The 22,049-nt window shown below is 40.9% G+C and overlaps 1 protein-coding gene and 1 long non-coding RNA gene across 8 annotated transcripts in view; one reads left to right on the top strand and one right to left on the bottom strand.

Annotated features, from left to right (window-relative positions):
• Window positions 1–22,049, bottom strand: part of LOC102458603 (uncharacterized) — a 155,560-nt gene that overhangs the window by 96,821 nt on the left and 36,690 nt on the right. The window lies entirely within an intron of this gene.
• VAV3 (vav guanine nucleotide exchange factor 3) overlaps window positions 1–22,049 on the top strand; it is a 248,862-nt gene that overhangs the window by 213,864 nt on the left and 12,949 nt on the right. For 2 of the 7 annotated variants that reach the window (XM_089780555.1, XM_006119791.5), the window contains exons 21-25: window positions 6,532–6,597; window positions 11,221–11,255; window positions 12,445–12,561; window positions 13,268–13,355; window positions 21,330–21,459. In XM_089780555.1, the coding sequence (XP_089636681.1) occupies window positions 6,532–6,597; window positions 11,221–11,255; window positions 12,445–12,561; window positions 13,268–13,355; window positions 21,330–21,459 (436 nt within the window). Of the gene's footprint in view, window positions 1–2,332; window positions 2,502–6,531; window positions 6,598–11,220; window positions 11,256–12,444; window positions 12,562–13,267; window positions 13,356–21,329; window positions 21,460–22,049 lie in introns of those variants that run through there. The other 5 variants (XR_016350269.1, XM_075936644.2, XR_016350268.1 and 2 more) reach the window with 4 other exon arrangements.

Here is a 22,049-nt window from a genome sequence, read left to right as displayed (position 1 = left end):
GGCTAGTTCGGACCCTGTGCCGCGCGGCTACACGCGGCACGGACTAGCTAGTTCGGATTAGGATTCTAATCCGAACTAGCTGAGGAACGAGGTGTACAGCTAGTTTGGATTAGAAGCCTAATTCTTCAAGGGACTCCTTTCTGTGGGTCCATATGATCAAAATGTTGTTCAAGGTGAGCCATAAAGATGTTGGCATATTATGAGGCCATGCAAGTTCCTATAGGTATGCTGCTAACTTGAAGATATAAATTGTCCCAAATTGGAAGTTAATGGGAGTTGCATATCTAAACCTCAGGCAGTACTCTGGAAATTTAGGGCTGTACAAAATGATTCCAGGAATCCTGCCCATTAAAAGATACAAGAATAAGGAATCATCCTCCAGTCTCACTGACAAATGTCATTAAAAGTAACAATGTGAAGGTGTTCATTGCTAGTTTATGTGCTGCAAGCATTCTGTAATATAATAACTTGAGCAAATCGGCCCAGACATTTGCTAGTGCTTTTGAGATGGCCTTTAAGGCTTTTGTTAGAGGGAAAATGACCACTTACTCATCATATGAGAAACAATTAACAAGGAAGAGACATGTGCAGTTGAAAGAAATGATTAGCAAACTTGAGGTGCAGTGGTGCGACAAATCCACTGCTAGTTGTGATGGACTGGTGCATATGCTCTCAGTACAGAAATCAGCAGTCACATAACTGACAGCATACATCACAGATTTTTATGCAAAGTGACATGGGGCCTGAGGGATTTAGCGGGATATCTAAAAGTAAACAATAATCTAGTACAGTATTTTAAATATAATTAGGAGTGAACATAAAATTAATCAGATCAGTTCCATAATTAACAAAGAATTTTAAAAATTAAAAAAGCTCCTTTCAGTCTGGAGTGATACCTTCTCCTCCCGCATGGATGACTTAGTGGGAAGATGACTTTCTCCACAGCCCATAGACTACCATGCAACCACATTGAAGTGGCCATTGGTGCATCCCTGGAATACAGGCAATCCACATTCCCACCTGCAGGAGCCTGCCCCTGCCTGTGTCACTCCTCACAAGATGCCGCTCCCATCTCCACTGCTGTCTTCCTGCAGTCCTGTAGATTTGTATAGTTATCTAAGCCATTGATCATCCCTCCCAAGCACCAGGTCAGCAAAATGACCGCTCTGTGTTGTTGGAGAGAGAGAGGTGCCATGGAGCAGTGCTTCATACAGCAAAAAGGGAAAGGAATTCTTCTCGACAGCAGCCCCTTCACTCATCTCACTTACAGCAAAGCTACTGTTGTGCTCCTTAATTTTGAGCCCATGTCAGTTAGCCAGTGGTGCAAAATTTTCACCAAAGTGTTTAAATGAATTTTAGAAGTACTATAAGAAATAGCAATGTTAGTGCTTTGTACTTACCTTACATCTTCCAACTAAGGATCTCATAGTGCTTAGCTAATGCTAATGACTTTGAGTTAAATATGTACAGATAAGGAAGCTGAGTACAGGTTGGACATCTCTTAACAGGCGGGACCTGACCGGTCCCGAACCAGGGAATTTGCCGGACCAGAGAAGGTTCCCTACCACAGCTCCTGGCTGCCAACTCTACCAGCTGAGGGGTAGGGGGGGGAGACGACCTCCAGCCCCTGATGGTCTGCCTGCTGGGTTGCTGACTCCTGGCCAGACTGCCTGCTGGGCTTCAGCAGCCTTTTGCTGCCACAGGCTGCCACAAGCTCCAGCCCCACACTGGTCAGGCTGCCAGAGGTTGCCAAGGGCTCAGGCTCTGGTTCCAGCCCCGCAGCAGCTGGTGGGCTCTAGCCTTGCTACTGCAGGCTATCCGGGGTTCTGCCTGGCCTTGGCTTTGGCCTGCTGCCGACCCTGGCCTTGGCCTGTCGCTGGCCTGATCCTGCACTGCCGGCGGCTGCCCCAGCCCAGTCCTGTTGCCTCAGGCCGTCAGCTCCAGACCACAATTGTAGCCGGACCAGAAAATTCCAGTTTTGGGAGGTTCAGCCTGTAACAGAGAAATTAATTGTTACCTTCAGAGTCATGAAACAGTTCAGAGCTTTAGACTTTGAGTTCTATGCTTGCACCATTAGGCTGTGCCACCAGTACCAGATGCCTTGTTAGCGGTATGGTTTCTGGCATTAAAAAAAATCAGTATTTACTAATGCCTGCCACATAGAGAGCATGTTTTGAGAAGTGGATAGGTCTTAATAGTGACCTCACAGGGCTGTTATGCCACGTGTGGAGGCATCCTGCAGTGACCTGTATTTGGTGGGAAGACTTCTTGCACAGTAATTCAGATGCAAGAATGTCCATTGACAGTGTGATCTCTTGTTATCTTTCATAAGAATGTCTGAGTGTCCAGTGCCATTTGTACCAAACATTCTGCTGAGAATGCCGCTGACTACTTATATGTGGAACACTTACAAGCAGAGATCAGAAGTGCATGTGTGTGGTACTAAATGAAGGCAATAGGGAGATGATACGCATGCAAGATTTCTCTCTTCCTCATTTGAGGTAATAGAAAAATGTAGTTTAATATGTTGTAGTGCTAATTGAACCATCCTAATGTTGAAATGCTATCTTTGGTTATACATTGTAGCTGAACAAAAAAATTTTTTTGTACAAAAACGAGTGAAACACATATATGTTTATTAAAGGCCTATCCTTTACCATGTGTAGAGAACTGTGAAGATGTTTCAGTCTGAATTTTTTAACTGTAATTCAATAGTATGTTCATGAGATCATCAAATTTTGATTCTAGGTTTCTTTCGAATTACAATGTATGTTACTTGCTGTGTCATTTAATTGTGTGGGTATCACTGATATCTTTTTCATTAGCACATATAATAAAGGAATATTTATCTATCAGATTGTAGAGCCATGTGGGCACATGCAAAGTTGATGTTATAGGGCCCCATTCCTGGAAATGCTTACTCACGTGAATTTATATTACTCATGTAAGTATTCTCATTGACTGAAGTGGGATGAACAAATCTTCCACAGTGAATATACTTTTCTGGACAAGGCCCTGAGTTAGTAACAGTTCTGGCTGGCTAGACATTGAAATCTGAAAAAGGTTCACTTTGTGATATAAACAGAACATGAGAAAACACAAACACCATGAATAGTTAATTGTAGTGTGAAAGAGGAAAAATTTTATTTTCACCTAGATTGAGATACAAGAATTGCTTACTTACTTGCCCCTATTTTGCATTATTTTAAATGCATCTCAATAATTCTTTCATACATTATATTCTAACTAGTGCTCTTTCTCCCCTTTCTCACCTTCCTGAACATTTCTGACTTTTTGGAATAGGTGACAGTAACTGTGATCATGACCTGTGTGATAAATTGCATAGTAGTCTTCCCAGGAAGATACTGTTCCAGCTGAATATGCTTAGGGCACTTCAATTCAGGAAAACTTCCAATTTTTCAAGAACACTCATTAATTCTGCTCCTTTTTACATCCAGCTCCACCCTTGTTTTAAATTCCTGAATGATGGCTCATGTGACTTTTGAAAATCCCACTAGCAACTGTTTGCCTAATTGCCTAAGTACCTTTTAACAATCTGGACTTCAATGCCTAAATATAGATTTAGGAACCTACCCTAGGCACCCATTTTGAGAATGCCCGGCCTAGTTCAGTTCTAAAAGGGGCTGCCAGATCTGGTCACAGATATTCAGTTGATGGAACTGAAAGACATTTTTTCGACCTTCCTCTGAAGGTAGGGATGCATTTCTAGCTTCTCTGCCCTCAGAGGGCAATCAATCCATTGGGAAATGCTGCCCATGAGCTTCTAGATGCCAAAGAATGGAGCTTTAAAGGATAACTTAATGAAATCCAAGGCAATTTTTTCATGTATCCCCAAAACATGTAGCTATAGCTGTATGCACTGAAAACGTGTGTTGGACCACATGTAGTATGTGTTCAGACTCAAGAGGCACGTATTTATTAAAGTTAGGTAAAGCCCGATATAAAAAGCAATCTTGATTCTTTGCTAACTAGTGGTGATACATTGCAAGGAAGGTAAGTGGTAATGATAATGGCAGATGGATTGTGTAGGAGTCCCAACAGATGCAATGCTGAGTCAATCTATTGTTTCAGATGCCTAACAAGATCCATTCCCTCTCCAGCACAGGCCCAACCTTAGGGCAACATAAGCAAGGTGGTTGCCTTGGGCCCCCGCTTTCAGGCCCTGTGCTGCCCGATGCCCATTCTCCCAGCCACTCACGTGCTTTCTTGGCTGGGAGCTGCCCAGCCGTGCAGGGCATAATGCTGCTGTGGGCCCCACAAACTCTTTGGCCAGGACTGCCCCAGAATTTGCCCACATTTAGCCTTACTTCAGTAAGTCCATCTAGTTAGACTTTCCGGAAGACTGTAGAACCCAAGGCTTAGGTTAGGGGGATTACCGTATTTTCCGGCGTATAGGGCGACTGGGCGTATAAGACGACCCCCATCTTTTTAATTAAAAGATAGGGTTTCATCTTATACCCCAGCGCCCCTCCGCCTCCTTTGCTCCCGGTGTCCCTGGTCTGCTGGAGATGGTCCCCAGCAGACCAGAGGCACCGGGAGCAAAGCCGCCAGGAGCGCCTGGGCTCCCCCCCCCCCCGGAGCCCCCCCCGCCGGAGCCCCTCCGCGGCTTTGAAAGCCTGGGGGGAAGCCGGCGGGGGGGCATCCGTGGCTCCGGCGGCGGGGCATCCGGCGTACAAGACGACCCCTGATTTTTGGGGGATGTTTTTTAACTTCAGAGGTCGTCTTGTACGCCGGAATATACTATCTTAAATTGATTTTTCTGGTGGTTGACCTGTCCTGAATGTTAAGCATTCATTTCCAGTGTGCATGAAGGGTAGTTCCCTTTTGAATCTTTGCCCTATGCCATCTTTGGTTTATTAAAAGCTTGTTGATGTTAGGAGCCACAAAAGGGGTCTTGCCCATTTAATTTAATATAAACCAAGCAGAATATTTTTGCGTAAAAATCGTTTTCAGGTTACTGCATCAATGCAGGTTTTAAACTGTATTTATCCATCTATCACCTGCTTCAGAAATGGTTAATTTTTCCAAGTGGAATGTGAATGCTCTTCCATCAAGATGTTGTGACGGTGGTGATGGATTTGAAAGGAAACGCCCATTATCTTTAAAGAGGATTTCCTACATAAATCTACCAGATCTCCCATCAGGAAAGACACTGGGTGTCCTCCAGATCTATTTAAGTCTTTCTGATTATTGAAAGGATTAGTGATGGGATAACAAACTATTAAGCTTTCAGTACACAGCACTTATTGCAGTGCTTGGCCATTCAATGATCACAAAGTGCTAGGTAAGTCAGTATTGTTACCCCCTTTCCGAATGGGGAAACTGCCACACACACATTATATCACTTATCAAAGGTCAAATAGGGCTTTTATTCTCTGCAGTGATTACTCAATTGTTGCCCCAAATGCACGACTCTGCACTCGAGTGAGGTGGTATTTTTAAATCTAGTTGGCTGAGGGTACAGGCTTCTTGAGTTAACACAACTCATCAGCTGCCAAGGGCTTGTCTACATGGGAAATTAGTGCCCAGCAAGCTACAAAAAGTAAATTTAAAGCATAAGCTACTGTAGACTAACTTTGCACATGGACAGTCTTACCATGCGTCAGAAGTGCCTCTGTGTGTTTTAGGTTCATATACTTTAAAACAGGGGTAAAACAATAATTTGTGTAGGGGGGCCACTTCACCAATTTTGGTAGTTGTTGTGGGCTGGCCTGGAAGGGACAGTGTTTTGGGTGGGAGGGACAGTTCCCTCTAGGCACCCCATTCCTCTGGCAGGAGGGAGGGAGGAAAGGAGACTTTGTGAACTCCCCTTTGGGGCGAGGGAGCACACGAAGTCTCTCACTCCTTGACCCACCCTGCTGGAGTGTGCATCACCAGAGGGAATGGCTAGTCATTTTGAACAGCTGGTGGTTCCCTCTGGCGCCCTACGCTCCTTGCAGGGGGAGGAGACTTCATGTGCTCTGATGCCCCTGGGTCTTGATTGGCCTGGGGGTAGGGGCATAGCAGGGAGGGCCATGGGCCGGATCAAATGCCTTGATGGACTGTATCTTGCTCAGCCCTGCTTCAAAGTGTACTAAACCAACCATCTTAACGTGATGTTCACTAACTTCCCCCATAGACAGGCCCCACTGTGCAGCTCAACAGTTACTTTACAGTGTGGTTGCTCACATGTCAGAGTACAGGTAATTAACTCAAATGTGGGTAACTCGAGTTCACTGTGCAATGAAGATTTAGCCACCTGAGTCATTGGCAGATTTGGGAATTTGAACCCAGATGTCCTGAGTCCAGTCCTCTCACTCTATCTACTAAACCACAGATCTTTAACCATCTGTAATTACTATTTAGTTACAGAAGTAAAGAAATTCTTACTTTACAAAATTTGAGTAACATTGGCAATGAATTTAGAACTTTTACTGTGAGTTTATTTAAATGAATCCCTGTGTTTAAAGGATTGTTTCCAATCTGCACAGTCATTTTGCTCATAATGGGAATTTTTTCGTCTATTTCTAGGGTAGAAATCTAGTCACAGGGGAGCTTGGCTACTTTCCAAGTGATGTTGTAAAGCCTTACCCATGCGTAAGTACAAATGCTTGATTGTGTTTGTCAGTATAATAGTTTCCTCTGGAACATTCATAGGAAAAGTTGCCTGGTTCATGCCAGGGTTTCATTAATCCTGCCTTGTGGGAAGCATTATTTTAGTTTCTTTGTGTTTGTATGTTACATTTGTTGTTGTTTAAAATATAACATTCTAATGTTTTTGGCTATTGGATTTAAATTGTAAGTGTTAAGGAAACATGCTCAGGAGACAGATTTCACTTTTGGGAGTTTAATAAATTGTCTAAAGAGTTTCAGATAAATACAACCAGACTATGAACAAATATATTGTGCAGTAAAGCTGCTGTTTTTTAACAGTGAGATGAAAATTCTGTAGTTTTAATCTATTTGCCAGTCACTTTGTGTTACAGAGAGAGATTACACCATAAATAGTGAGTTTAAAATAACCCAGTAAAAGTAAAAACAGAATAAAGAACAAACAAATACATAGATCCTCCAACCAGATCTTTCAGCCCACTTTTGTGTGTCTCTGTATGATTTGACCTGCCTGCATTTTGTGTTAAGAGGACAAATACTCTTAAAATACTAAGAACTGCATCAGGCGATAACAATTACAAACATTAATTTACAGTACATACTCATAATTTTGTGTATGAGTGTTAATAAAGTGTGTATTCCTTCATTGTGTCTTTCCATAATACTGTGGAACAGATCACCATGGTATTTCTCCAAATTTAATATAATTCCATTGAAATCAGTGGAGTTATATTGGTATTAAATCAAAATAATACAGTGGCGAGCCAGGCACTCTTCCTTTGCTCTAAACGTGCTTTAACTTGGTTCACAACTAAATTCAACTTTATTAATAAATCTACTTTGATTACAGTATTCAATATGTCATCATGATAATATTATTATTAAGTGGAGTCAAACAGGATAAAACTGTTTTGACACATTAGGTCAGACCTTAGTTCTAAAAACAAATCCCTGCGTTAGTAATACGTCATAATATTGTTTACCATCAGGTCAACATCTCTTTTACCTTTTATAGTCTCACAAACCTGTTCAGAGACTTATTCTATTGTTTTAAATTTATATTCTCTTAAACAAAGGAACAAAGCAGATGCCTACAAAAGATAATATAGTAGAAATCAAAATGTTATGTAACCAGAGCTTAATTTTTTTTGTAACCCTATTACCATATTTTAACAAGCACAAAGTTTGTGGCAGTTCAGTGTCACACAGTCATGCTAGATAGTGTTAGGCACATGCCTTGAGCTAGTGTCAATCACTGGAGCTGCCCTGTGGATTAGGTACACCACTCTAGGGCAGTACCTAAAATAAATATAGGGGTCTACTATAAAAATGGTAGAGGCAATATCTATGCAGATAAGGCTTATTTTGAAAGAGTAACACTCTAGTTTAAAGTGGCAAACTCATATAGTTAAGAAAAACACTTCTGTTAAAGCTACCAAGGCAACATGAAGATTATTTAGTGTCTAGTGACATGACTTTCTGCTAAATTTAGAAATATACTATTAAGCAGAGGGTTGAATGAAAATAACATGGTATTACAGTATAAATAAATATTATTCATAACATGTTAGCAAACAGAGGCGTAGGCTGATGAGAAAGATGAATTGATTCTTCAGCATTACTAACTTGGAAAGGCAAAATATAAATGTCTTATTATGACGAATGATGCAGTTAAAGATGCTGAAATATCTATCAGATTTTCAGTGTATTATAACTTGTACTATTATTATTAAGTGTAACAGTCTTTACAACTGGCCAATATAAAAATTCCCAGAAAAAGCATAAAATACATCAAAAGGCTTTAGAAATTAATATTGAATGAAAAACTGTTGAGTTCCAAAATATCACATTCCAGTCCCTTCTCAGCTATACCAATAAATGCTTTGTTCTTTTTGCAACGTGCAGTATTTGTCAGCAGACATTTTTATACCATATGAATAGTACCAGAATCTCACTGTCTTTTGTTCAGTTTTATCACTGAGGTTGCGTGGATTTGCATGTATAATACAGTGCAAGCCAACAGCTTCTGGTACAAAGTTTGATCATTTTCTTTTTTCTCTGCCATAGACAATCTTTATTGTAGAAATCAACACACTCTAGTGTGTAAAAGGTTAGTGAATGCCAGTGTTCTAGCTGTCCATAACCAAAAGGACCTGCTATGATAGATGAGCCAAACTGATTTAGAATTTCAGATTCCTCCCAATATAGACTTATGCGTCACTAGTATGCAGGCAGCTCTTCCCTGCTGCCATTGGTATACTCACATAAAGTAATTTGAACTACTATCCAAAATTTATTCTAACAATATGAAGCGTTCAAGCTGTAAAATTCTGTAGGCTATCCTAGTTACAGACCCAGTTACATATAAAGACTGGCTTTATAGACTGTGTTTTTTCCTTACAGTTTTCCAGTAGAGCCACTTCACTAATAATAGGAAAGTAGGAGTGCTCGCTGGCAGCATTTTTAACGTTTACACCAGGATTTCTCAGACGTCATTGCACCACAACCCCCTTGTTATAACAAAAAATTACTACATGTCCCCAGAAGTGGGAACTGAAGCCTGAGCCTACTCGAGCTCTGCTGTCATTGGGTGCCAAAGCCAAAGAACAAGGGCCTCAACCCTAGGCAAGGGGCCTATAACCTGAACCCCCGTGCCCAGGGCTAAAGCCCTCAGCTTTGGGCTTCTGCCCTGAATGGTAGGGCTCGGGCTTTGGTCCTGGGCCCCAGCGTGTGTAAGCCAGTTCTGGTGACCTCGTTAAAATGACCCACTTTAGGGTCCTAACCCACGTTTAAGAACCACTGGTGGAGACCTCTCAGCCAGTGGAAATGGTGCCTATGCCCTATCTACTACCTGGTTGGTAAAATTGGCACAGCTGTTTGTGTTCTGATATAATGCTGCTTTATTTTCTTAGTGCTTGTCAGAGGTTCTTGTAGAGATATGAGAAAAATGTGTCACCAACTCAGTCCAAGCCCATGTCTGTTGTAGCTAAGCTTTGATGCAGTGGCGTTACAAATGAATAATATACTTCTTATATTTGTTTAGGCTGTCATGGCTTTGGAGACCATTATAAATTCACTGCCACTCTCCTTCTTTTCCTCTTACATCGTATACCGACATGTGACTAGCAATAATTCCATTCCTGGTCTCTTTGTATTTTACAGAAGCCTTTCCATTTTCCCTGTTAACTCTGCTCCCTCTTCCCCAGTCTTTCTGGGTAGTCTAATTGCTTTTAACACCTTCCTGGTTGGGAGATTTATTATCATGCAAATAAATAGGTCACACTATTCTTAGAGCAGAACTCTTTAACATATTGACAACAAATTCACACTAGTGGCTCCTTTGTGCTTTGGGGAAAATACAGTTTTTGGTGATAATGTAATGCAGACTGTCAGCATTAAAATCATAGATTCGGATGCATTCAAGTAATATTAATAGGCTGGTTATCTGTCCAAATCACCTTTTACAAAAAAACACTTAGGAGGAAAAATTGGCAATCACAAAATGCCAAGGGCAGTAAGCAGGGCTCTGTGAACTCTGAAGAGGTCAAAACAACAAGGAGTCCAGTGGCACCTTAAAGACTAACAGTTTTATTATGACACAAGCTTTTGTGAGTGCCAACTTACTTTGACAAGGTGCCACTGGACTCCTTGTTTTTGACGAGACAGGCTAATACGGCTAACTCTCTGAAATCTCTAGAGATGAGTTCATGAATCTTAACTTCATCATTTGGATCCCAAAGGTTGGAAGCAAATCAACGCTGTGCAGATTAGGAAATTCAAGCTAGCTGCACTTGCACCCTCCAAGAGGGTCTGAGGAGTTTTGGTGTCTGTTGATGGGGAGTATGGGCGTCAGCCTGGGAAATATTCAGTATGCATGTACACACAGACATACACACAGTCCTTTGTGTGTGTTTGATTTTAGTTTATTTTAAAAAATGTTTAAATTAAATAAGGCAGCTGGCCTTTCAGAATGTATTCCTATTTCAATTCAAGTGTAAAAGTAAACCTTGCTTCATGCAAATATATTAATAAATTCATTCAATAACCCCAAAATGTATGGATTATTCAGTTAACCATGTCAAGAGATTATATAACATGCTACCCAAGCTTTTATTTCAGCTAAGAATAGTGCCTTTTCAAGGCAATCCAATTCAGGAAGCACTTAGTGAATTTAGCGTGCATCATAGTATACTCAGTTGCACATTTTAATGATGTATTGCAACAATATGCCCTACTAGATGAGCATTTTGTGGATGAAATGAGAGTGGAGACACTGCCAAAATCCATTTCAGATGGATTTTAAAAAACAATATGGGATTTGTAGCACTTATCTGTCCAAAATTAAAAATAAAACTCCCCCAATGATAACAACAAAATGTATCAGCTTAATATTCTGTCCTATTATTAGATCTATATAGGATATCCTCAGTTCACTGACTGATCACATTTTTTCATCTATTAGTCTACTTTATTTAGAATAAATCTGATTCTTACCCCCTGTTTGATGTAGGGTATTTGGTCATTAGATCAGTGTTACCTCCTTTGTGAGTCAATTAGAAAAATATTCTTTAAATAATTATGTTCCACTTATGTCTTTTTACACCTTAGGTTCCTAAACCAGTAGACTACTCTTGCCAGCCATGGTGAGTTCTGGATCAGTCCTATGCTAAGCATGTTGAAATAGACATAACTCTGTTTATCACAACCTAATTTAAATTGCTTTAACTTTTTTTGGCTTATGAAGAATGAATTATGTAGCCATTTTGGAAAACAACACTGAATATACACTGCCTAAAATAATGTCTCATATTATAATGTGCTTAATGATTTAAAATTTTGTTTACAAGTCTATATATACACAGTCTGTGTCTCTAAACTCATGCAACAAAAAAGCAGAACAACATGAAACATGCAAGAAGATGTTACATTTTAAGTAGCTAAGCAGAATGAAGGAAGTGGTATTTTGTTTTGTGAATAATTCTGCTTAAAGCTTGTTTGACTGAAAAGCAATCGAGAAAGAGATGGACATGGACACGCTACATCCACTGTCAAAGTGGATCATAGTGTATATATAGTGTGAACTCTGGAGTGAATTTGACTTAAAAAGGTTATAAGTGCACAGTGACTGATTCTGATTTCATACTGCTTTTACAATGACTTGAGTAGATTTGTTCCCGATATATACTTGGCTTTCAGTAAGTGAGATCAGAATCAGATCCCACTGACCAAAACAAACATAAGTTTTTATAGTTGTTGAATAGTACATAAAAAATAAACTACAGTTGACTGATTCTGCAGTCTGCTACACCAGCTTCATCTAAAGTCAATGGAGTTACACCAGTATAAGACTGGTATATTACAGTGTTGAGTCAGGCTCAAGATTTTCAGCTTGTGATACAAAATAGTACAACTAAGTAAAATTCCAACACCTGGTCCAGGCCATGTTTTAATTACATTTTTAGCTTGGCCTCAGTTCAGCAAAGTACTTCAATATATGTTTAAATGCTTTAGAAGTCAATGGGATTTAAGCACATGTTTAAGGCTTTTCCTAAACAACCAGTTTTGTTAGTCGGGGTGTAAAAAAACACACCCCTGAATTGCTGGTATGGACAACACTATGTAATCAAGAGAGGCTCTCCTGCTGAAATAGCTAATGCTGCTGATTGTGGGTGGGGTTATATTACTTTCCAACACAATCTTGAAACACAGTTCACTCACCAGGAATTTTATGCACTAGCTTATGTAGAATATTAGAACATTAAATTGGAAAGATCTGTGGCATGGCTTCAAAGATGAGCATGGCTAGTATTTATTTGCTTTCCTTTGTTACAGGTTTGCAGGAGCAATGGAGAGGTTGCAAGCTGAAAGTGAACTTATTAACAGGGGAAATAGAACTTATCTGGTGCGATATAGGACCAAAGAGTCAGGAGAATACGCAATTAGCATTAAGTAAGTGGGACAAGAACATTTACAATATAGATTTCTTGTTTTCGTTATTGGTTAGGTAGATGTTTATATTAAATGCAGAAAATTGTTAATCTCACTGCAGCCTAGATAGTCATGTAATATACGATCACTTAGTACATAAAATATCAGTTGCTAGAAAAGAAGTTCAGGCACGTAGGACAAAAAGTGTAAATTAGTATTGCTACACTTAAGTTAATGGAAAGATACCATAGGCTGTTGGACACCAAAGTTTACATTGGCCTGTTGAACAGTAACAGGCAATTGTTCAGACCTGATTCAGCTCCTGTTGATGTCAGTTGGTAGTCAGGGTAGTCAGTTCAAGTCTTTATTGACTAGGACACTTCAGTAAAGTTTGTGTTAGCAAATATATTTCAGTAGTGTGTGTTCTGTCAGCAGAAAATAGTAAGAGGGTTTTGTTTGTTTCCACATCGATCCTCAATATGATCTTGAAAGCAAGCAATGCATAGTGTCCCTGAATTGGAACATTTTTTCTGAATACAGGCTACATCTTCATTCATATACTAATAAATATATTTGGTTAATTAGATGTCAGCTGTGTATTGGCATGGATATACATTTTGTCTTAAGAATTCATTCATGTAATGTTTTGGGGGTATGTCCTCAGGCAATTATTGATCTCCACTGATTAAAAACACATTTATATTCATAAGTTATTAATTGCCCACAGGTATAATAATGAAGTGAAGCATATCAAGATTTTAACAAAAGATGGCTTTTTCCATATTGCAGAAAATAAGAAATTTAAAAGTTTAATGGTAAGTATTGATGAGGTTTTTTTCAACGTGCAACTCCCATGTAACTATTTCTGTTGAAGTACATGCTGTTTCTCTACATTTGCAGAGATGTGGCAGGCACAAATATTTTTAGGTTACAATCAAGTCCATTATTCAAACTAGAGTGTTTTATATATTTGTAGATGTCTTTAATGCTGGTGTTTGGTGTAAAATTAGGACCAGTTTGTGGCACCTGCAGTGATCTGCTTTGAGGAGAAAAAATCTGCATCGGGTCAGAAACTGGTCTCTGTATTCTTTTGAGGCCAGAGATTACTGCCACCCTAGTAGTATTCCCCTTCATGATAACCAGTCCAAAAAAGGCAGGGAGTAGTTTGGACAACAACACTCCCACATACATCTAATGATGCACAATCACTCATTGCCAAGTGTCATCATCTTCCAGGGGAGTTGTAGACCCTCAGGTGGCTGATAAGGCCAATCTTTGAACCACAAATTCTATTACAGTGAGGACAGATGTTTCCAGGTACAGCAGGAAGCTGTTGATCATGACTAGAAGCCAGTCTCCCCTTCCTCCTGCACTTCTCCTCCTCCTCAGCTTGTTGGTGGGCTAATTCAAAACGTAGGAGGATATTGCGTATGACTTCTCTCCATTTTGAACAATTCTGGGCAAGTGTCTTCCAAGTGTCAATGTTAATAATATCCTTTAGCAAGTCCTTATAACACTTCCATTATCCTCCCACGGTATCCTTCTTTCAGATGAGGAAACAGGACCTGTTTTGGGAGGTGATGGTCTGGCATCTGAACAATGTGACCAGTCCAGCGAAATTGCCTACCAATTATCATTGCCTCAAGACTGGTGGTCTTTGCCTCTTCCAGAACACTAACGTTAGTGCACCTGTCTTCACATTTGATCTACAAGATTTTGCAGAGGCAACAAGCAGTTTGGTGTCTGTTTGAATGTACCATAAATGAGCAAAGGTTCCACTGGTACAAATCAGACAATGTTGGATTTCTAGGTCAGTATCTGCCTTGGAAGTTATCTTTCATCCTAGGTAGAGAAAAATGATCGATATTCTCCAATACTACTTCATTGATTTTAATAGATGGAGTGTATGGCGAGGGCTGATGGAGCACTTTGGTCTTCTTGATGCTGAGGGTGAGACCAAGAGGTGCGTAAGCATCAGCAAACACGTTCAAGATAGTTTGAAGATCTTTCTCAGAATGGACAAAAACTGCATTGTCATCAGCATATTGAAGCTCCACAACAGATGTTTAGCTTTCAGCCTGCTAAGCCTAAACAGCTTCCCATCCATTCTGTAGATGATTTCAATGCTAGATGGGAGCTTCCCAGCTATTAGGTTAAAAAATGACAGCAATAAAAACTGCAAACATGGTTGGGGCAATGATACATCCCTGTTCGTCTCCTATTGGTACTTCAAAAGGTTCACTCTGGGATCCAGTGCTGCTCAGAACAGTCGATTTCATGTTGTCATGAAGCAACATTTGGACATTGATGTATTTATCAGGACATCCAGTCTTCGAAGGTAGAGGGCACAGCAATTCACTGAGTCTAAGGCTTTAATTAGCTTAATAAAAGCCATGTACAGTGGTTGGTTTTGCTCCTGACACTTCTTTTGCAGCTGCGTTGCAGTGAAGATCGTATCTGCAATTCTACGACATGGTTGGAAGTCACTCTGTGACTCTGTTAGTATTTCTTCTGACCGGGGCAAAAGATGGGTTGCAAGGACCCATGCCAGAACTTTGCCTGTAACGGCAAGGAGAAAGATACCATGATAGTTTCCACAATCTGCTTTATCCCCTTTCTTAAAGAGAGTAACAATCAAGGCTTCCCTCATTTCACTAAGTATCTCCTCCTTTATCCAGATTTTAAGGATAAGAAGGCTGAACTGCCGAATTACCTCCATGGAGATCCATGGAGAGGACCCTTCTAATAAACCTTAGCTGTTAGGGATGTTGTCCGGCCTACTCTCTGGGATGCGTTAACAGGGATTATGCTAATCTAGTAGAAACATTTTTTGTCTGTCTCATCAATATAAATCAGTTGCTGTCAAGCCCAGTCTGGTGCTCAAGTTGCCTAAGAGGTTTTTCTTGCTACCACTGGTTTCGCTCTTGCAGTGTAAGAAGTTATGTTGATAGGGCTCTAGATGGGGGTTGGTTTTTTTTGGCATTTTCTATTCTGTGTTGCCTACCTGTGTTCAGACCAGCTCTCATCTCTTCAGACTGTATAGTGTACAAGGGCTTTGTCTTAGCTCTCATGGTACTCTCAACACTTCTTTAGTAAAGGGGGTATATCCAGAGAATAGGCCTATAGCAGGAGTGCTGACATAGTGAAGAAATCCATAACTAGAGTTATGGCCCGTTGGGGTCATTGACAGCCAGTCTAAATAAAAGAGCTGCTCCAGCTTATGATGGGAGCCAAAGTGCTGTGGATTAAGGGAATGCAAAAGTGGTCCCTATACAAAGTATAGGTGAGCCATGCTCAGTAATTGAGCCCAAGGCATTATAATGACCTTGTACGATGAGGTTCATTTTGTTACTGATTTGAAATGTCTTCCCAAAATCCTCTGGTAATGGGGAGAAATTCTTTTGAATCCAGATCTCTTCTTTGGAAAATTTTCTCAAGAAGAATCCTGGCCTTTATTTCGTTTTGGTTATACAACACTTATACAGATAAGGCGTCTGAATGAAGTACCCCAAATTTCACCAAGCAAGCATTTCATAGAATCATAGAATAATAGGACTGGAAGGGACCTCAAGAGGTCATCGAGTCCAGCCCCCCGCCCTCAAGGCAGGACCAAGCTCCGTCTACACCATTCCTGACAGATGTCTATCTAACCTGTTCTTAAATATCTCCAGAGAGGGAGATTCTACCACCTCCCTTGGCAATTTAGTCCAATATTTGACCAATATTTGCTGTTAGGTTGTTAAGGGATGCTAGTTAAACATATTATACTTAGATCAGACAGTTAAATAACACTGATACTGTATCTTTCCTGCATACCTCTTCAAAGCACGCTACAAACAATAAACACAAATGAGGCACAATGCAAAGCAAGAATTGGGAAGAATGCTGCTAATCAAGGAAATCTTAACACATGATTTAAATTTAGTCCCCGAAAAGAAAAGATTTTCAAAGCAAGAACATTTTGTGAGTGACAAGGAGTTAAACCAAGATCTATACTCAGTGTGATCCTAATTCAAAAACTCTTCATTCAAATGTGAGTAGCACAGACCCCATAGCAAGTACACATTAAACTGATTTCACAAACTGATGTGTCTTCACTTGGCAGCAGCTAGAATCCAGTGAAGTTCGCTTAGAAAAAAAAGCAGTATGCCCAGAGATTTCACTTTTGATAACAAAGAGCTCAATTGAACTTGCAAATACATGAAGGGAGGAGTAAATAAATCTTACAAATATTTCAGTAGTTCTCTTGGGAAATGATGAAAGGGATATTATCAGTATGATGTCAAGACATCTCATCGGGAGTCAGATCCTGAAGAATGTCCTTAGGTGATAGTGAGATAGTTTTGCAGTATGTTTGATACAGATCGCTAAACAAAGCTGCAAATCAGAAATAACTACAGGATCGCCAGTTCTGAAAGCAAATTAAGGGAGTTCCCATCAAAGGTGACATACAGGGAGGAAAACAGAAACCTGTGCTGAAAAGACCCATCGATAGCAGATCAACCTTGTTAACGTTGAGTTTGAAAAAATTGTTTGACACCCTAGCCTTGGTATTATAAAGTGTGCCGTGTGTTGGATTGGTGGATCTATGTGAGCAACATTGGCTTGTGCCATAGCACACTTCCTTTGCTGTGGAGACAACATCATGCCTTTCCAGAAGAATCAAGTAAATCCATTCTAAAAACTAATTTTGTATGGGATCTGTGAGTGGCAGGGTAAAATCAAATCAGATATTGTGTGGGCCTTAAACAATGACCGCTATGGCAAAGTATATTTCTAAGGTAATTAACAAAAGCAGGAGCTCTCCCAGCCTGCTTTTTATTTATCAGATATACTGTGGAAATGATGGCTGTTGTGTGGAGAACATAGATAGGGTGTCCAGCTATAATATATAAGGATCCTTTACTAAAGAGCCAGATCTCTCAGTCAGTGAACTTTTGTCTCAGTTGACTTCACTGGAGCCTGATTTAAATGGCTCAGGATATGGCTATTCATCTCTCTGTAGACTTGTCATGGAAGTCGGAAGATGTGTACATCAATGTTTTAAATCCTCATTTTTCAAATTATTATTTTGATGTAAATAATGAACATAGACAAAAAGCTGTAAAAGTAGAGGACTTGGGGCCATTTCACTGATTTGTTAGTAAAATCTGTCATGTTAATGGGCATCCAATATCATCAATTCCTCCTAACTTACCTGAACCAAGTTATGCACCATTCATTTGGTGCTCCATGTAGCGGGGAATCCATTTCCAGCTGCTTCCTATAAAGCATACTTTCTAGTATATGTTGCATTGATAATTTGAATGCTTGAGTATTCAGTGACAACTGCTGTCATTGCAACATGCCTGCGGCATTAATGTAATACAACAGAAGCACAAATATTTCTTTTTTTTCCTGGCTTTTCTGTTTACTTGGAGGATCTGGAGGTCAATGATTGTGAGCTACTTAAAGCAGCTGTGAATTTTAGTTTTGGTAGATTTTACTTTTGAACCAGTGACTGAGACATACAAAACGTATACAACATGGGACTGAAGAGTTCCAAAATTAAATTCAGAAATGTAACATTCAGACTGTTTTCATGAACTTACACTTAGTTCTTGCCTGAATAATTTAAGGGTCATTTTATTTGTTAACACTAATTTATTGCATGGACCATTTTGGATTTTTGTAGAAGAGCACGGACTGGTTTTGGGGAGCTTGTTTGTAAATTCAAATTAAATTACTGTTTTTTTTCCATATTTGGACTGAAGCTTGGCCTGATTGATTTTGTTTTTGGAAACTTAAACATTTCAGAACAAAATGGGATTATTGAATGAACTGGTGATGAGAGTTAAGTGTTTACAATAAATTAATTGCTGTATTTGATTTTGAAAAACGAAATGCCATGCTTGAAGGAACAGAATAATTAACTGAACTGTATTTGCTTTGCTTTTTCCTATTCAACATTTACCCTTATTTTTTTCTGTAGAGAAAGTCTGTACTGAACTTATTGATGTCAATCTGTTGATCCAACCCAAGGACTTGTCTATACAGGCAGTCCCCGACTTACGCGGATATGACTTATGTTGGATCCGCATTTACGAACGGGGCTGCCCCGGAGGACACGGATTGCAGGACCTTGCGGTCCTGCCGCCCGTGTACTCCGGGGCTTTCTCCGCGTCTCCCTGGTCTGCAGACCCGGAAGACGCGGAGCAAAGCCACGGGGGCGGGGGGGGGGCGGGGAGAGGACTCGGGCTGCTCTGCTGCCGGCTTCCCCGAGGCTTTGCAAAGCCACAGGGGGGCTCGGGCAGCAAGGCAGCCCAGGCGCGCCCAAGCCCCCCCCGCGGCTGCCCAAGCCCCCCCTGCGACTTTGCAAAGCTTCGGGGAAGCCGGCAGCGGGACAGCCCAGGCGTGCCTGGGCTGCCTCACTGCCCGAGCTCCCCCGTGGCTTTGCAAAGCCTCGGGGAAGCCGGCAGCGGGACAGCCCAGACGCCCTGCGGCTGTCCCGCTGCTGGTGTCCTCGGAGGCTTTGCTCCCCATCTCCCTGGCAGACCAGGGAGACTGGGAGCAAAGCCGCGGAGGACCCAGGAGGCGGGACTGCGGTGCGTCTGGGTCCGCCACCTGCGTCTTCCTGGTCTCCTGGGGTTGAGAGGGGCGCAGCTAGTACGCCCCCCCCTCCCCCCAGCAGACTAGGCTTTTCTCCAGACGCCTGTGGCAGAGCAGCTGGGGCGCTGCCGGTTGGTCCCGCAGCGCCGCTCTGGGTGCTACTGGACCAACCCGGCAGCACCCCAGCTGCTCTGCCCCAGGCATCCTGATTCAGCCACTGCTGGTCAGTTTCAGCAGTGGCTGAATCAGGACGCTTGGGGCAGAGCAGATGGGGTGCTGCTGGGTTGGTCCAGTAGCGCCGAGGAACGGCGCTACTGGAGCAACCCAGCAGCACCCCAGCTGCTCTGCCCCAGGCGTCCCCAAGTCAGCTTCTGCTCAAACTGACCAGCGCTGACTACAGGAAGCCCGAGGCAGAGTTGCTCTGCCCCGGGCTTCCTGGAATCAGCTGCTGATCAGTTTCAGCAGCAGCTGACTTGGGGACGCCTGGGGTTCTTAAGTTGATTCTGTATGTAAGTCAGAACTTGCGGTCAGTTTCAGCAGCGGCTGAATCTGGACGCCAGTTCCGACTTACATACAGATTCAACTTAAGAACAAACCTACAGTCCCTATCTTGTACGTAACCCGGGGGCTGCCTGTATAGTAATATGCACTGTGGGTGTATGATCTATAAAGCAAATTAACGTGTTGCTCCTGTATTGGTCTCCATAGATTTTCCTGATGTGCATTACATGTTCTCCAGTTCACTTGTAGGGAACATCCTGTGCACACCAACAGGGTCTACCTGGACCACTTAATGCACAGTGTGCTTTAGATATCACAGACCCATTGTTTGTGTATTCCCCACTCTGCAGACAAACCTTAGTAGTGGCATACATGAGACCTGAAGGCACTGACTGACCTCCATGCATTGTACTACTTTTGATTTCATATGATGTTTTAGCAAATCATTTATGAAATGTAAGGAGAACTCTCAAATTTAATTCATGGAGAATGTGAGAAGCTGTGTACCATATCTTGACTTATCTTGAGGCCATCTGACACAGTGACATGAAATCCCTTTGAAGTCTTTACATGGTCCATGTACCTGAGGGGAAAGCACTTACTTGTTGATTATGAGGCTCAGACTGTCATCTGATGTCTGTGTTTTCAAAAAAGGATTTGTCCTATAAAATTGATTCTAAGCATGTACAACAAGTACAACATCTGCTATATATTTGAGAGACTCTGTCTGTTTGTGCCATCAAATTGCTGTACCTTCTTTTTATCATAACTTAAAGCAAGGCCAGGGTTTGGTTGTGGGTGGGGGGGCTTCTGCTCCCCACACATACCCCCAATTCATAAAGGGACATTACTGGCCATTCCCTTTCATGAAGGAGTGAGGGGAAAGTGCACCGTTTGCTGCATTCCTCACTGTGACTGGAGAGTGCAGGGGACAGATGAACCTGGACTTACCCCAGCTGGGGAACATCAGCAATCCTCACCTGGTTGTGCCCACTAGAGCTTCTCACCTGTCCCCAAACTGCAGTGATGAAAAAGAACTGGGGTAGTCCTCTCTCCCTGGGGCAGCCTGCACGTTGAACTTCTCATCCTCAGCCCCACCACACAGCAATAATTTAAATGGCTTCATTTTCATGTATATTTTCACTTTATTTTCAAAAATGGAATTAAGAACCCGAGCAATGCCGGGTAAATCTTCTAATACTAAATAAAAGGCAGTGATACAGATAGGGTGTTCAGCACATCAATGGAGAGAGTAAGTATTTTAGGTAACTTGACTTTCTGTATAATTACTATGTAGTTACCCATTATAAATAGAGCTGGGTGACATTTTTTTCAGCAAATACCTCTTACCAAAAATATATTTTTCAGGGCATCAAAACTGTTCAAGGATTCAGGTAAAATTCAGCAAATAGTTTCTTGTGGAAAAAAAAAGATTTTAGAAATGTCAAAACAACATTTTGAAAACAAAATTCCAGTGTGACCCAAGTGAAATATTTTTGGTTTTGTATTTCTTGGCTGAGACCAAATGAATTTATTTTTATTTTATTTTGTGTTTGATTACAGAACTGAAAAATAAATTATTTGCTCAGCTCTAATGATAAGATCACATATGTAAGAAAACTATCATTAATTGCATATCTTGCTGTTGAAATTATTCAAATTAAATTTCCAGTCATGTTTTTTTTCTCTCTTCCTCAAAGGAACTCGTAGAGTACTACAACCGTCACTCTCTCAAAGAAGGTTTCCGAAGTTTGGATACTACTCTTCAGTTTCCATATAAGGAATCTGAGAATTCAGATGGACAAAGGAGTAACAGAGCAAGCAGTAACTGTGAGTATTATCATTTTACATATTACTTGCTGTCATTTTAACACTAAAAGCATAATGACATTTAAAACATCTTCATTTTGCATTTTTGACATTTAACCAATTAATATGGTAATGTGTTCAGCTAACATTTTTCTACACCTAAGCATAATCAGATCTGCCAACAGGTTTATGGACATGTTTAGTGAGACTTCCTTGCTGCCAAACTTAGTCAGGTTGGTGTTCAAAAATCTATTAGAAATACAAGTGAGAGATTAAATTTGGAGTTTGCCTAGTTTTTGCAGATGTTGGCATAGGCAGCACTGTTTTCAGTCACATGCATAAATAAATAACAAGTTTTAATCTTGGATTGGGATTTAAATAGATCAATCACTTAATTTGGCTACATTTTTGTAAACTGGAGTTACAGTAAAGACACACACAGTTTTTTGAGTAATACATCATTTGAAGAATCATCTTATTTTTTGTTGGGTTTTTTTAATATCTGTGTTTTAAGGCTATAATTTACAATCCTGTAGAACAGTTCCAAAAGGTTTTTTCAAAATACCATGCCTGCTAAAAAACTGTTTATTTTGGAAGTAAATAGCTGCAAT

This window comes from Pelodiscus sinensis, chromosome 9, assembly GCF_052426305.1.
Source record: "Pelodiscus sinensis isolate ZL-2025 chromosome 9, ASM5242630v1, whole genome shotgun sequence".
NCBI classification, from domain to species: Eukaryota; Metazoa; Chordata; order Testudines; family Trionychidae; genus Pelodiscus; species Pelodiscus sinensis.
Note: the sequence above shows the minus strand (reverse complement) of the source record. Positions and strands in the feature narration are given on the sequence as shown.